Source organism: Eriocheir sinensis, chromosome 55 (genome assembly GCF_024679095.1).
Source record: "Eriocheir sinensis breed Jianghai 21 chromosome 55, ASM2467909v1, whole genome shotgun sequence".
Taxonomy (NCBI): Eukaryota; Metazoa; Arthropoda; class Malacostraca; order Decapoda; family Varunidae; genus Eriocheir; species Eriocheir sinensis.
In genome coordinates, this window is record NC_066563.1 from 11814509 (window position 1) to 11829129 (window position 14621).

Sequence of the window (14621 nt, forward strand, 5' to 3'; positions counted from 1 at the left end):
GATTCTACTCTGTCCAAAAGGGTTGTGTGTGTGGAGCCTCCCCAAACATGAGATGCATACTCCACACGATAGCGGACAAGGCCCTTGTATAATGACATCATCTGAGAGAGGGGGAAAAAAACAACTGGTGGAGACGATACAGAACGCCCAACCTTGAGGAAGCTGATTTAATAAGAGAGGAAATATGAGGCTTCCAGTTAAGATTTCGAGTAAAGTATAAACCGAGGATGTTTAGTATAGGTGACAGCTGAGTGTTATCTACAAATAGGTGAGAGGTGTTTCGAAGATTGTGTTGTGTCGTGTTGACAGGTGGAGAAAGTGATTTTTGGAGGCACTGAAGGGCACTACGTTCCTTTTGCCCCAATCGGAAATTAGAGTGAGGTCTGAGGTTAAGCGTTCTGCGGTCTCCAGCCTAGAGTCTTGTAATTCCTGTTGAGTTGGTCTACTGTCAAAAGATGTTGAGTAATGTAGAGTAGAGACATCGGCATACGGGTGGATAGCACAGTTTGTTTTGGAGAGATCATTAAAGAATATCAGAAAGAGAGTGGGAGATAGGACAAATAGGACGCCACTGTTAATGGGTCGGGAGACGAACAGTGGTCATCTTCCACAGCAGAGACAGATTGGCCGGAGAGAAAACTAAAGATAAAAGTAGAGAGAGGGATCGAACCTGTAGGAAGGTAGTTTGGAAAGCAAAGATTTGTGCCATACTCTGTCAAAATCTTTCGAGATGTCTAAAGCAACAGCAACAGTTTCAACGAAACGGCTAAGAGAGGATGAACAAGAGTCAGTTAACAAAGCAAGAAGATCACCAGTAGAACGCCCCTTGCGGAATCCAAACTGGCGATCAGTAAGGTCAGAATATGATAGATGCTGAGGAACCTTCCTGTAAAGATTGTTTCGAATGCTTTAGAAAGACAAGAAAGTAAACCTGTAGAGCGGTAGTTTGAGGGATTGGAGCGGTCACCATTCTTAACTGTATGTAAGCGTACTTCTACCAGGAAGGAAAAGTAGATTTTGAAAGGGAGAGACGAAAGAGTGTGACCAAGAAGGGCGTCGGCACAGAGGGACAGGTTTTAAGGACATTAGGAGACACTGCATTTGACTCATAAGTTTTCTGAGGTTCGAGGCCAGAGAAGGTATTGAAAACATTATTCTTAATAAATATAATAACAGGCATAGTGGAGTCAGAGGGGGGGTGAGTCGGAGGAATATACTCTGAAACGTTTAGAGTTGAATTTTTAGAAAAAAAGTTTGATCAGAGACTTAAGCTTTAGGGACTAATGTGACAGCGGTATTGCGGTATTGGAAAAGAAGAAGAGATAAAATTCATAGGGATATTTCTGACTAGGTGCTAAATGTCCTTGGAAAAATGAGAGAGAGAGAGAGAGAGAGAGAGAGAGAGAGAGAGAGAGAGAGAGAGAGAGAGAGAGAGAGAGAGAGAGAGAGAGAGAGAGAGAGAGAGAGAGAGAGAGAGAGAGAGAGAGAGAGAGAGAGAGAGAGAGAGAGAGAGAGAGAGAGAGAGAGAGAGAGAGAGATTTACATAGAAAATCAGACCACACAGACCCCATGGTCCAGACTAGGTGATCTGTCCTTAAACCTAAGTGATTCTACATTAATCAGATGGCTCCAAAACTTTGCATTTCTACTCTAGTTAATATTAAGTTGAAGGAAGTGTCGGTCGAGCTTGTTTTTAAAGGAGTCAGTCGTGTTACACTGGACCACTGAAGGTGGGAGCTTATTCCATTCTCGCACTAAGAAAGAAAAATTTGGTGCAGTCTGAATTTACTTGTCTACATTTAAGTTTTGTGCCATTATTCCTCGTTCGCAAAGTGTCATCGATCATAAACAATTTTGATTTGTCCACATTCGTAAATCCATTAAGTATTTTAAAACATTCGATCAGTTTTCCTCGGAGGCGACGTTTCTCAAGAGAGAACATGTTAAGGGTGGAAAGCCTCTCGTCGTAGGGTTTGTTGTGCAAGGAAGGGATCGTTTTTGTTGCCCGACGTTGAACACCTTCTAATTTAGCAATGTCCTTTGCATGGTGGGGATACCAAAACTGTACTGCATAATCCAAGTGGGGTCTGACTAAACTATTGTAGAGGGGAAGTATTACTGCTTTATTTTTTTAATAAAAAGTTTCTTTTAATGAAGCCCAACATTCTCTTCGCTTTATTTGCTGCATCGATGCATTGCTGTGAGAATCTGAGGTTTGGCACGATTTTGACATACAGGTCCTTGACGCATTGAACGCTTTTGAGTTTGACGCCGCGCATTTCGTAATCGAACTTCTTATTTCTTGTTCCAACTTGAAGGACCTGACACTTGTCTACATTAAAGGGCATTTCCCATCTATCAGACCAAGCTGAAATTTTATGCAAATTCTCTTGGAGGCTTTGTCTGTCTTCATCAGGGAGAACCGAGTTACCAATCTTTGTGTCGTCTGCAAATTTACTAATGAGATTATTGATTCCAACATCCACATAGTTGATGTAAATAAAGAAGAGTACTGGGCCAAGGACTGAGCCCTGAGGGACGCCAATAGTGACCGGCGCCCACTCTGAGTTAAATCCGTCGATCACAACTCTTTGTTGTCTGTTGCTTAACCAATTCGCGATCCAGTGGTGTACTTGACCGTCAATACCTAGTTGCTTTAATTTAAAAAGTAATTTGTGATGTGGAACTTTATCAAACGCTTTCTGGAAATGAAGATAGACTACGTCCAGTGATTTGGTTGCGTCATAAACTGAGAAGAGGTCGTTATAAAAGGTCAATAGGTTTGACAGGCAGGATCTTTTGTTACGGAAGCCATGTTGTGAATCCCCAATTAATGAGTGACTTTCAAGGTAACTCACAATTTTGTCTCCAATTATGCTCTCGAGTAGCTTACCTACAACTAAAGTCAGACTAATGGGCCTGTAATTACCTGGTAATTTTTTGTCTCCTTTCTTAAAAATCGGTGTTACGTTAGCTTTTTCCAATCCGAGGGACGATGCCTTGTCGCAAGGACATATTGAAAACGGTTGTGAGAGAGGAGAGTATTTCGCTCTTTGTTTCTTTAAGCAGTATAGGATATACTTTGTCAGGTCCGGGAATTTAATTGTTTTAAGGGATTAGAGAGCTCTTTGAACTTCATCGGTAGTTATTACAAAGTCAGGCAATGCATGCTCGAGATTTAAGTTAGTACTGTTGTCGTCGCTGGTGTTGGCGGTAGAGGTGGGAAGACTGCTATAGTATTAAACATCGAGGAGAAGTAATTGTTAAAAAGTTCGCAACGTGGTGGCTGTCAGTCACTAGTTCACCGTCACTATTTGTTAGAGGTTTAATTCCACTTCTGATCGCCTTCCTGTCGTTTATATAACTGAAGAAGGATTTCGGATTATTTTTACAGTTGGCTGCAATGTTTTCTTCATATCTACGCTTTACCTGACATACTAATCTTTTTACTTGCCGCCTGGCTTCATGATAAAGTCTAATGTTTTCGGATGGGCTTTGCTCTTTCTTTAGCCTGTAAGAAAATTTTCCCTCCTTAACCGAATGTTTAATTTCACTATTAAACCAAGGTGGGCTTTCATTAGTATTGCTTCGCTTCTCGCACAATGGGACAAACGTGTTCTGCTGAGTGAGTAAATGATTTTCAAAATTTAGCCAGGCTTCCTCTACGTTGCCATTATCTGATAGTTGTATTTCTGTTAGTTTTTGTCAGATTTCTACGAAATTTGCTCTATTGCTTAGCCAGTGCTTGATCCATTCGTGAAGCTTATCCCCGATACCTATTTCCTTGCATTTATGGAGCAACTTGTAGTGTGGACCTTTATCAAACGCCTAGGGATATGGTTGTTTCTGTTTTCATTTATAGCGCCGGTAGGCTTTTTTCAGGGGCTTGGTGTTCGGCCCAATCCCGTAATGGCGCAGGCAAGTGTTTATATAAATAATATTAAGTGATTTAGAAACACCATAGACTGCAAAAAGCTCGTTATAAAAAGTTAATAGATTCGACAAACAAGATCTCTTGCTACGGAACCCATGTTGCGAGTCCAGGATTAGCGAATTACACTCTAGGTAGTTAACTAGTTTATCTCGAATAATAGTCTCAAATAATTTACCAATAATTGAAGTTAAGCTGATTGGCCTGTAATTCCGGTAATTTTCGGTCGCCTTTTTTAAAAATGGGTGTTACGTTAGCCATTTTCCAATCACTAGGAACGATACCATGGTGTTCTACATTACTGTCCTTTGGTGTTTTATCAACGGGCTGTAAGCTACTTTTGACGTAAAGAGCCACTCCTCCACCTCTGCGATTAACTCGGCCTTTATTGAAAAATATAAAGTTATATTATATTCAGAAATTAAGTCATTATTAGCGGTGTCATTCAATGTTTCATTTACGGAAATTACATCAAAGTCTTCTGTTTTAGTTAGGCACTGCAATTCATCGATCTCATTTCTTAAGCTTCGAGCGTTAAAGCTAAGAACCCTTAAATTGTCTTTTGTTGTAACTCGAGAAACGGAGTTGTTAGTTGTTTTATGATTTACTGAAGTGGTGGCCGCATGACAACTATTTATATTTCAGTAGACGGGGTGGAAAAAGAGAGAGAGAGAGAGAGAGAGAGAGAGAGAGAGAGAGAGAGAGAGAGAGAGAGAGAGAGAGAGAGAGAGAGAGAGAGAGAGAGAGAGAGAGAGAGAGAGATCTTTCACCTTCATTATATTCTGCACATCCACCACCTTTTCCTCCTCCTCTAGATACTTTTCCCCTCCCCTTTCTTCATCTTCCTTCCCCTCCTAGTCATCCACCACCAACATATACACGTTTACATCCTCTTTCTCCTCCACTCCTTTTATCACCTCTCACATTTACCTTCTGTATCTCTGCAATGTCAAAACCTTGAAATGGAATTTGCATTTGTATTCACGGTCGAGAATACGGAATCCTTTCCTCCGGAGGGTCTTATTCCGCCGAAGATTATTATATTTCTGGAAACTTACACAATGCAAACAAAATGTGCACCACCTGGATAAACTTGACACGAAAAAGTCAACGAGACCCGACAATTTATTTCCAAAGTTGGTAGTAAGAGGTATCTGAGCAGCTTACCAGCCCCTTCAGTCGGTCATTATATCTTCACAAGGTTCCTCAAGACTGGCAGCTAGCAACCTATAACGAGTGTTTTCATCTTAAGGTTGATATGTTTGACATCAATGGCTTACAAGATCATTGAAAATATTAGAAGAGGCAACTCTCAAGTTTCTAGGGGATCATTTTAATTTCCGATACTCTACCCGGCTTCGGAAACAAGCATTCCTGCATATTTTTTTACGTACTTTTTATAGTGCTGGCAGACTTTCATAATGGGGCTAGTTAGTCACTCCCAGTCCGTTATTGGCATAGGGAAGTATTTTATAGTGGTGCCATTTTTGCTTGGCTTATGCTACCCCCTGGAGCTTCAGTTGATTCTCTTGAGAGTTTCCCAACAGTCAGGGTTGAGAGGTGGTTAGTTCAGCATATAGGTTGTTTTCGGCTACTCGGCAATGGCTGAAAATTGTCAGCCTATTGCTTGTAGCTGGACTTGAATCTGTGTCTCCAGGATACCTCACCCTCACGCTGATTACTTGGCCAGCGCCTCTCTTAATATACTAACTTAGGGGGAGGCGGTGGCTGAGTGGTTAGCGTGCGGGTCCCGCGTTCGCCGCGTTTTGGATGATGCGGATTCAAATCCGCCGCTACCACCTGCGATTTTTCAGTCACCGCGCCTAGTGGCCTTAGACAACCCACACGCTGTCCTGAGGACTACCTGTCAACCCGGACTCTAGAGGAACTGTGCAAGTGAATCAAGAATGAGTTCGGGGGGCCAGCATGAGCTAAAAATAGATTGCGCCACTATAAACACTTGCCTGCGCCATCATGGGCTTGGGCCGACCACCAGGCCCCTAAAGAAAGCCTACCGGTGCTATAAATGAAAACAGAAACAACCATATCCCTAGCGACTAATTATGTCTAGACTTCCAGAGTACCCTTCATTAATACCACTCGAACGTCTAATATATATATATATATATATATATATATATATATATATATATATATATATATATATATATATATATATATATATATATATATATATATATATATATATATATATATATATATATATATATAATTTCAGTGGCATAGGAAACCAGCTGATTCTTTGAATAAGGGATTGTCATGCAGGGAGAAAACAGTTTTATTCAAGGAACAGGCTTCCGAATGGCAGTCACTAGCGGAGTACATATTGGACCCATTTTCTTTACAATAATGGTTTTGATGTAGGACTAAAATCCTTCATATCGAAGTTTGTAGACGACACGAAAGTATGTGGAAAAGCCCTTACCACGGGACAAAAAGACCTGTAACCATTTTAGTGGTTTGAAATGTAAGAGAAATAGTAACCATACATATAGTATGAGCGAACAGACTCTATACAGGGCGTATGTGATTAAATGGATCGTGTTGCAATTTTCAGTAGTGGCCTAAAACATACATAATTAGAAGTCTGCCTGTAAAAATATTATTACTATGCTCGGGTTCATTGCAAAGAACACTGAATGCAAGATACCGGGAGTCATGTTATCTTTGTATAACGTGATGGTGAGACCTCACCTAGCGTACGCAGTGCAGATTCAATTAATAGTTACAGGACATCGACGCGCTACGAAAATGTTTAGGGCACAGGTATATGAGGAATGACAAACGATTCAATATCTTTACGATGAAAAAGAAGCGACTAAGGAGGGATTTGACAGAGATCTTCAAAAATCTAAACAAATTTAGTAAGGTCGACAACTCCAAGTTTTATGAATTTCACAACAACCTTTTGAAATAAGGTCTACCCAATCAAGAAAGGCGATGCAGCACATACATCGACAGGATGTTTCTCAAACCGAGGCATTCACCTGTGGAGCAGCTGTCGTGTAGGAGTTGGTGCCAAAATGATAAAACTCCTGTGAAAATCTCTTTGACCATTACCATGTTACGATAGCATGGTTATCAACTATCAGGTTTATTGTTGTCTATTCTTTCATGTTTCCATGTTTTGCTTCTACTCCTCCTCTTCCTTCTCTTCCTCTTCCACCTTCTCCTTTTCATCCACCACTATCTTCACCTTATCCACCTCCTCCTCCTCCCCCTCCTCAGTAAACTATTGGCGCACGTTATCTCGGGTAACATTCACAATTGGCTTGTGGACTGGTTCTCTGAGCGGAAACAGAGTAGTTCTAAACAGTGTTTCATCTAACTGGCTCGATGTCAGAAGCGGCGTACCTCAATGATCAGTGCTTGGCCCCATGCTCTTATTAATTTATGTTAATGATATCGATGATGGGCTTACTTGAAAAATATAAAAATTTGCTGATGACAAAAAAAACGCTAGTAAGGTAACTACGACACTCGACGAAGAAGCATTACAATCAAATTTAGATCGACTTGCACGTTGGGCCAGTCAATGGCAAATGAAATTTAACGTTGACAAATGTAAAGTGTTGCACATCGGAAACAATAACAATCGCGTTCAGTACGTAATGAATGGCCAACAACTTTCTGCAGTAAGTAAAGAAAAGGATCTTGGAATCACTATATCTAGCGATTTAAGGCCCAGTCAGCATTGTTTAGAGGTAGTTAAAACCGCAAACAAATTGGTTGGCTTCATCGGACGAGTATTTAATTATAAATCGGAAAAAGTAATATTAAAACTATAATTCGTTGGTTCGACCCCATCTAGAGTACTGTGTACAATTTTGGTCTCCCTATTACAGAAAAGACGTAGAACAGTTAGAACGGGTTCAACGGAGAATAACAAAAATGATTCCTAGATTGAGAAATTTATCTTATGAACAAAGCCTTAAAGAAGTAAATTTATTCAGCCTATGAAAACGAAGAATGCGAGGCGATCTAATAGAAGTGTTTAAAATGGTTAAAGGAAGATTACTTTACAAATGATCGATCAAATAGAACAAGAAGAAATAACAATTTCAAAATAAGTGGTAAAAGATTCTCGTCGCACGAAGCCAAACACTTCTTTTTCAATCGAGTCGTTAATGTTTGGAATTCTCTACCCTGTGGTGTCGTTGATAGAACAGCAGTTACGGCCTCCAAGAATAGATTAGACAAGTATTTTTAATCCAACCAACAACTATGATATTACTCAGTGTCGAAATAACGTTAAGTTCTTTCGAATACTGGTGTCCTTGTCCGTTTTTATTGTCCGGTTGGTTGTATCAGTGATGGTAGTTCTTTCCTCTTTCCTATATAATTTCCATGCATTTTTCCATGCTGCATGTTTTTTTTCCTTTCCTGCCAGCTTTGGCTGGAGAGATGGGGGATCGGGAGGAGCCTTCGACTTTGCTGTCCTTCATCTTCCACCGTTGATTAGATAGTTAGTGTAGCTTGTCACAAACAGCCTCGTAAGGACCATCAGGTCTGCTGTTGTTTGTTCTTTCATTGTGTTCCTCCTTACCTTCTTCCTCCTCCTCTCCATATATTGAAGAATGTAATACAAAGCTTTATAATATAGGCCCTGTTCCACCAACGCCCGGTACATCCCGAATCACACCGAATTGGGTTACTTAGGCGCGCCCACGGAAAAATCGGCACTGGTCGGCGGTCAACGAGCGCACATCTTGCCACGCCGGCAGGCACCGGCTAGCGGCCAAAAAAGCCGCAGTCAACAATAACTTTTTCCAAGAGCTGCCCGGCAGAATTTTTGATCACGAGATACCGTGGCGACACCGTACAATGTTCATTACCGTGTCTCTGCCGGGCAAGTACCGTGCACGTACCGGCTCTCGCCGGACGCGTATCGGCCTTTACCAGGTCATAATTTCTCCCCCCGGTGTCCGCACGGTGTGAGTACGGTGCCCTAGGAATGCGCACGGCAAGTGCCGGTGCGAGCAGGGTCCAGAGAAAGAAAGGGTCTGCTCAGGCGCAGCTTGAAGCCGATGAGGCGGGGGCAACTGTGGCTGTGACGTCACGAGGTGTCATGGCTCTTACCCCTCCCCCTTTCTCGGGCTGCTCTCTCTCTCTTTCTCTCTCTTGCAGCATATTACCACACTAATAATATAAGTAATCCAGCGATTGCTACTGTTGCACCCAACTACAACACAATGAGGCATTACTAAACGCCGTGGGGGGCCTGAACCATTGCCGTCTCGATTATATTAAGACCTGACACCTTGCTGGATTCTTTGCCGATGAGTCATACATGTACGGGCGAGTGTGTCCCGCGCTTCTTATGTCCTCCTTCTCAACATTTCTATACTTCACACCATGCACTTAGTCACTTCACAGTGCACACTTATACATTTCACCCTGAACCAAGGTGTTTTTCTGTTATTTTCTTCCCCTGACTTTGCTTTTCTATGCCTTTTTGTAATTATAATCGGTGGCTGAACGGATAGCAGGACGGCCCCGCGTTCATGAGGACGCGAGTTCCATCTCCGACCGGTGCCACCAAGCTGAGATTTTTCAGCCGCCGCCGAGTGGCTTAAAACAACTCACATGCTGTCCAGAAGACCACCTATCAACCCGGACTCTAGATTCTAGGATTAAAGATGAGCTCTGAGAGGGCAGCATGAGCCAATGCAAGATGGCGCCACTATAAACACTCGCCTGCGCCAGAACGGGTTGGGCCAACCATCAGGCCCCACCAGGAAGAAGCCTTGGATCGACCATCAGGATCCACCGGGAAGAAGCCTACCGGCGCAATAGGCCAAGACGTAAAAAAAAAAAAAAAATAACAGTTGCAGCAGCCCCCCCTCACTCGTAGTTGCCAGATACCAGGTGACTGAGTTACCTAGTATCGGGATGGAGGATCGGCTTGATGAATATAATAATTGTAACGACAGCGTTATGAATGCCAAAAAAGCGCCATTGGAATGGCGCACATTAGAAACGGTGACAAATCAAAATTATAGGAGTCTACTCTGTTACGACTGTCAATGTATTTATATGATTTTTATGTGAATATTTCTCCCTCTCCTTATACTATATCTTATTTATTTCCTCTTTTTTATGTCTAATTTGATGATGTTTATAAAATATTAATGTTGGAAAACCTTTATTTATCACAGAAAAAATATATTTTTCACAAAGATATGCATTAAAGCACAGACTGGCCGGGCAACACACCCTTGGACCCCTTGGACCCTCGCTGGCACCTAGTGACGTCACTGCATGTGCAGTCCGTTTGAATTTTGGTCGCCCCTTGATCAGACCCGGTATATTCTCTGGACACTGGGTGCGAGTACGGTGTGATTACGGTGCCCTAAGAATGCGCCCGGCATGGTAAAAAGCTGTACTGGCTGGCAGTAGCTGGCAACTCACTGGCCCAGGCTTATATAAAACCGGCTACCCTATCCAGGGTTGCCATTTGGCATTGAAGCACCGTGATTGGTATTGGACCTAAATTTGGTAATGAAACGAATGAAATTTGGTATTGAACTATAAAAAAAAGTAAGGAATACTTCCACTTATACATCCCCTTACACACACAAAAAAAAAAAAAAAAAAAAACGTAACTACATAGACAGTTCAACCTTTCCAGTAACCAACTATTTTTTTTATAGTAATTAAAAGTTTAATATTTTCATATCTTAGTCGGAATGTTGGGGGTGAATTTTTACCTGTGCTGCATCATTCAATTTTCACCGTCACCCTGCAAACCAGAGACACCAGGATTAGTATTAAAGGGCAACGAATAAATAGTCATTAGTTACGGCCATGCAGGTAGCGACCCCCGACAACTTTTTTTAATTTCCTCGCCAGGCCGTCCCTACCCTATGCCTCCCCTTCTCGATCATACCCTCCGGTTAACACGCTTTTTGTACGAGAGTCTCGATACGTGTATAAGTCTCGTAACGAGACATACACATCTCGTACAAGTACGCAAAACGCAGCGACACTCCACCTCCCGCCTCCGGTCAGTTACCTGCTCTAAACTGTGAAGGTATCACTATGTCGAGTGGAAAGGTTCCTATGAATCTGGTCGTACTTATCACACCGAGTAAAAATAAGAATTACGAAAACATATATGTTATATTATTAGTTTGGTATTGGAAAAATGAATCTGGTATTAAAAATTTAAGTATCTGGTATTTAGTCCCTGAGTAGATCTGGCAACCCAGACCCTATCTCAGCTATCAGTGCTTTGACCAAGGTGCCCAATTATAGGCGGTGCTGCTTTACCGGAGTGTTTACCGGGTGGACCATGCGATGCCGAGCATTTGCCGGGCACGTATCGGGCACGTACCGTCCTGGTACCGTGTTTTGCCGTGCGAGGATCGGCCAAGACCGTAGTGGTTTCGGCCTTTGTCAGAGGGCGATTTTTAGGACACCGTGCTCGCATCGCCTGTCACCGAGGGAATACTGTGCATGTACCTTGCGCCTGTCGGCAATCACCGTGCGAGGTGCTCGCACGGTGATTGCCGACAGCCGCACACCGAACTATATCACGGTATACGCCGATCTCATGATTTTTGAAAATTCGGCACGCACCGGCTAAGATCGTGCTCGACCGTACTCTGTGGGAAACCGGCTAAGTGCCTTTACATTTATAATATTCAAGGTTTTTGTTGTTCCTCCTTGTTGACGAAATAGAGGAACAAAACGGAGGCGGTGATGAGCGAGATAGATTTGAAAATAAATGATGTTTTAGCATGTGTAGCAATGGCCTTGACACTTTTTTCTAATGCAATTAATTTTTTTATATACTAAGCTTTACCTTCAGGATCCAGCTATGAACCAATTTTGAGCAATGCGTACAGGGTGTGGCTCTTCATTCTGGTATTCTTTAATGTCTTGTATAGGTGGGGATGGAGTAAGCAGAGTTCTGTAACTCAGCACTGAGTTGCAACCAGTAAAAGGAATCCTGAACTACAGTAAAATTATATTCTTTGAGGCCGAGCAAATAAGAATATTTGTCTTCCTTTTTTCATTGCACATTGTAAAAGGGAACCACAAGGTAGTATGTATCTATTAGGTCCTACGGAATAAAGGCCGTTTTTAGCGACTGTTTCTTCCCTAAATTATTTTTACCCGTAACACTTGTAAAGGTGGCTGCATGGCTGTATGTTGCTCCTTGTTCTGCTCGGTGGGAAGGGAGGTGTCAGGCACTGGTAGGTAGCATGTATGATAGGCAGGTTACGTGCCACTATGCCTACCTGGGGTCCGGATGTTTATAGCGGTACGGGATGTTCGAGGAATCTGCTGAAATCTGCAGCCGAACCGACACATTCGCCCGAGACAAGAGAGAAAGACGCGGGTCAAGACACGAAAAGGGTGTGTTCTGTGGTGTGCTTGATTGGTGATGACTTCACTAAAATTCACTCATATCACCTTAATTCGCGTAACGTACAATTACTGTAAATACTTATAAAAGAAAACTTTAAACCTCTTTAACTAACGAGAGAGAGAGAGAGAGAGAGAGAGAGAGAGAGAGAGAGAGAGAGAGAGAGAGAGAGAGAGAGAGAGAGAGAGAGAGAGAGAGAGAGAGAGAGAGAGAGAGAGAGAGAGAGAGAGAGAGAGAGAGAGAGAGAGAGAGAGAGAGAGAGACTGTAAACTTTCATGGTCTCGCAATACCACGGTAAGGCTTAAATAACACACATAAACACAAAATATATCAGTGAATGCCTCAGCTCTACATAATTTCTGAACAGTGGGATAACTAATTACAAGCCAACAAGTATATTCCTGACGCCAGAAACAATATTATATATTACTACGTCAGCAGGAAAACATTGAGGTCAGTGAAGGCAAGGTATTAGTGGTTCTAAATATATATAATGTAATAGTTTTGTCACCCTATTTTATTTGTTAGACTTGAAAGAGCATATGAAGGATAGATTGAAAGAGTATATATCATGAGTATCTTTTTAATTTTGTTTTCGCTTGACGTTCATAGTTTAATAAAATGGCATTTTGCCCACTCTCTAAAGGCGAAAAAGACATGTTATTCTGTATGCATCGAGAAAGCCTACCGGCGCTACAGGCAGCACCTAATAAATAAATAAATAAATAAATAAAAGCTTCTTAGTGTAGATACATACATGCAGAAATAAATAAATAAATAAATCTATGAATGAATTGATCAGTAAATATATTGCCAAAAAATTAAATTCATCAACTAATATATGACTAACATCAATACATATGTATAGAATTCTACATATAATTCATTCCTACAAATTAACTTCTCATCGCCTCACGTGGAAAGTAAAGGAAAAACAGAGGAAAGGGAGAAGAAAAAGGTGAGGCAGGGTTAGGAGTGAGCGAGGAGACGAGAGCGGTGATGGGCAAGACTGGAGGGGATGATGTGTCGCGGAGTAGTAGGGGGAGGAGCATGTAACATCGGTGCGTAAGTGCTCAAAATAAAATCCCTAAGTCCTTTTTGATGCTTCGTTTGGAGAGAATGTTTACGTATAAGAGTGGTTGTAGGAGGAGGAGGTGGACGAGGTGGAGGTGGTGGTGTTGAAGGAGGTGGTGATGGAGGGCGATGCTTTTGTATGTAAAATGGCTTGTCTGGCGGCGTCATCGTAACTCTCATTTTGGAAGGGTTATGGAGCACTTTGACAACTGGTTTAAGGGATGGTTTGTTCTGTGGCGTCATTCTAAATTCCATTCTGTTCTGTGTGTTGAACGGTTTATCTGGCGGCGTCATTTTCACATCCATTTTGCTAGGTTTGAAGAACGGTTTATCTGGGGGCGTCATTTTCACATCCATTTTGCTAGGTTTGAAGAACGGTTTATCTGGCGGCGTCATTTTCACATCCATTTTGCTAGGTTTGTCGAACGGTTTATCAGGCGGCGTCATTTTCACATCAATTTGCCGGGGTCTCCCCTCTAAATCACTACTATCGTGTTCAGAGGGATCCGCCACGCTAGCTTTCTTTGGTATCCACTTTCTCGGAGTAACCATTCTAGTTGTATCTTGACGATAAAGTGCATGGTGGTTGTCTTGGTGGTGGTGGTGGGACGGTGGTCTGGGCTTCTCAAACCTCGCTATCACTCTCTTTATCTTCCTTAAGTACTCGTCCATGTCCTTATGCTGTGCGCTCATGGTGTGAAACTTTCCGTATTCTCTTGTATCTGTCTTCTCCATCTTTCTGTCCATTTCCACTTCTTCTGATTTCTCGTATTTCATCTTATCGTCATCCAAATCTTTTTTCATATCATATCCATCCGACTTTTCCATCATGTGTTCACTCGATTCTTCTACTTCATCACCTGAATCATATTTGATATTTTCTTTTTTGTGGTTATTTACTAACCGCCGAGTGTCACTTGTTTTCTTTTCGTAAGATTGCTCGTCAGAGTCCATTGATTGTGCTTCGTCGAGGTCTTTTCTTCCGTCGGCTAAGTACGTTTTAGGTTTCTCCCTCACGTTAATTGCAGATTTCGGTTTAAATCTCTTCATTTTCGAATATAATGACACTCCATAATCATCACCTCCCTCTTCAGATGATTCTTCCGACATCGGAGCTTTGTACAGGTGAGAGTGGGGGTCACGACGTGGAGATGGCGGCGGAGGTGGTGGCAGTAAAGGCGGTGGTGGTTGGTAGTGATACTCATATAGATAAGGTAGATC

The 14621-nt window shown here is 42.1% G+C and overlaps 1 protein-coding gene across 1 annotated transcript in view; it reads right to left on the reverse strand.

Annotated features, from left to right (window-relative positions):
* Positions 1-12910: 12910 nt before the first annotated feature.
* Positions 12911-14621, reverse strand: part of LOC126983859 (actin-binding protein WASF1-like) — a 4791-nt gene continuing 3080 nt past the window's right edge. The window contains exon 2 of the mRNA XM_050836989.1: positions 12911-14621. This exon is cut by the window's right edge and continues 480 nt beyond it. Within this exon, the coding sequence (XP_050692946.1) occupies positions 13296-14621 (1326 nt within the window). The 3' untranslated portion in view covers positions 12911-13295.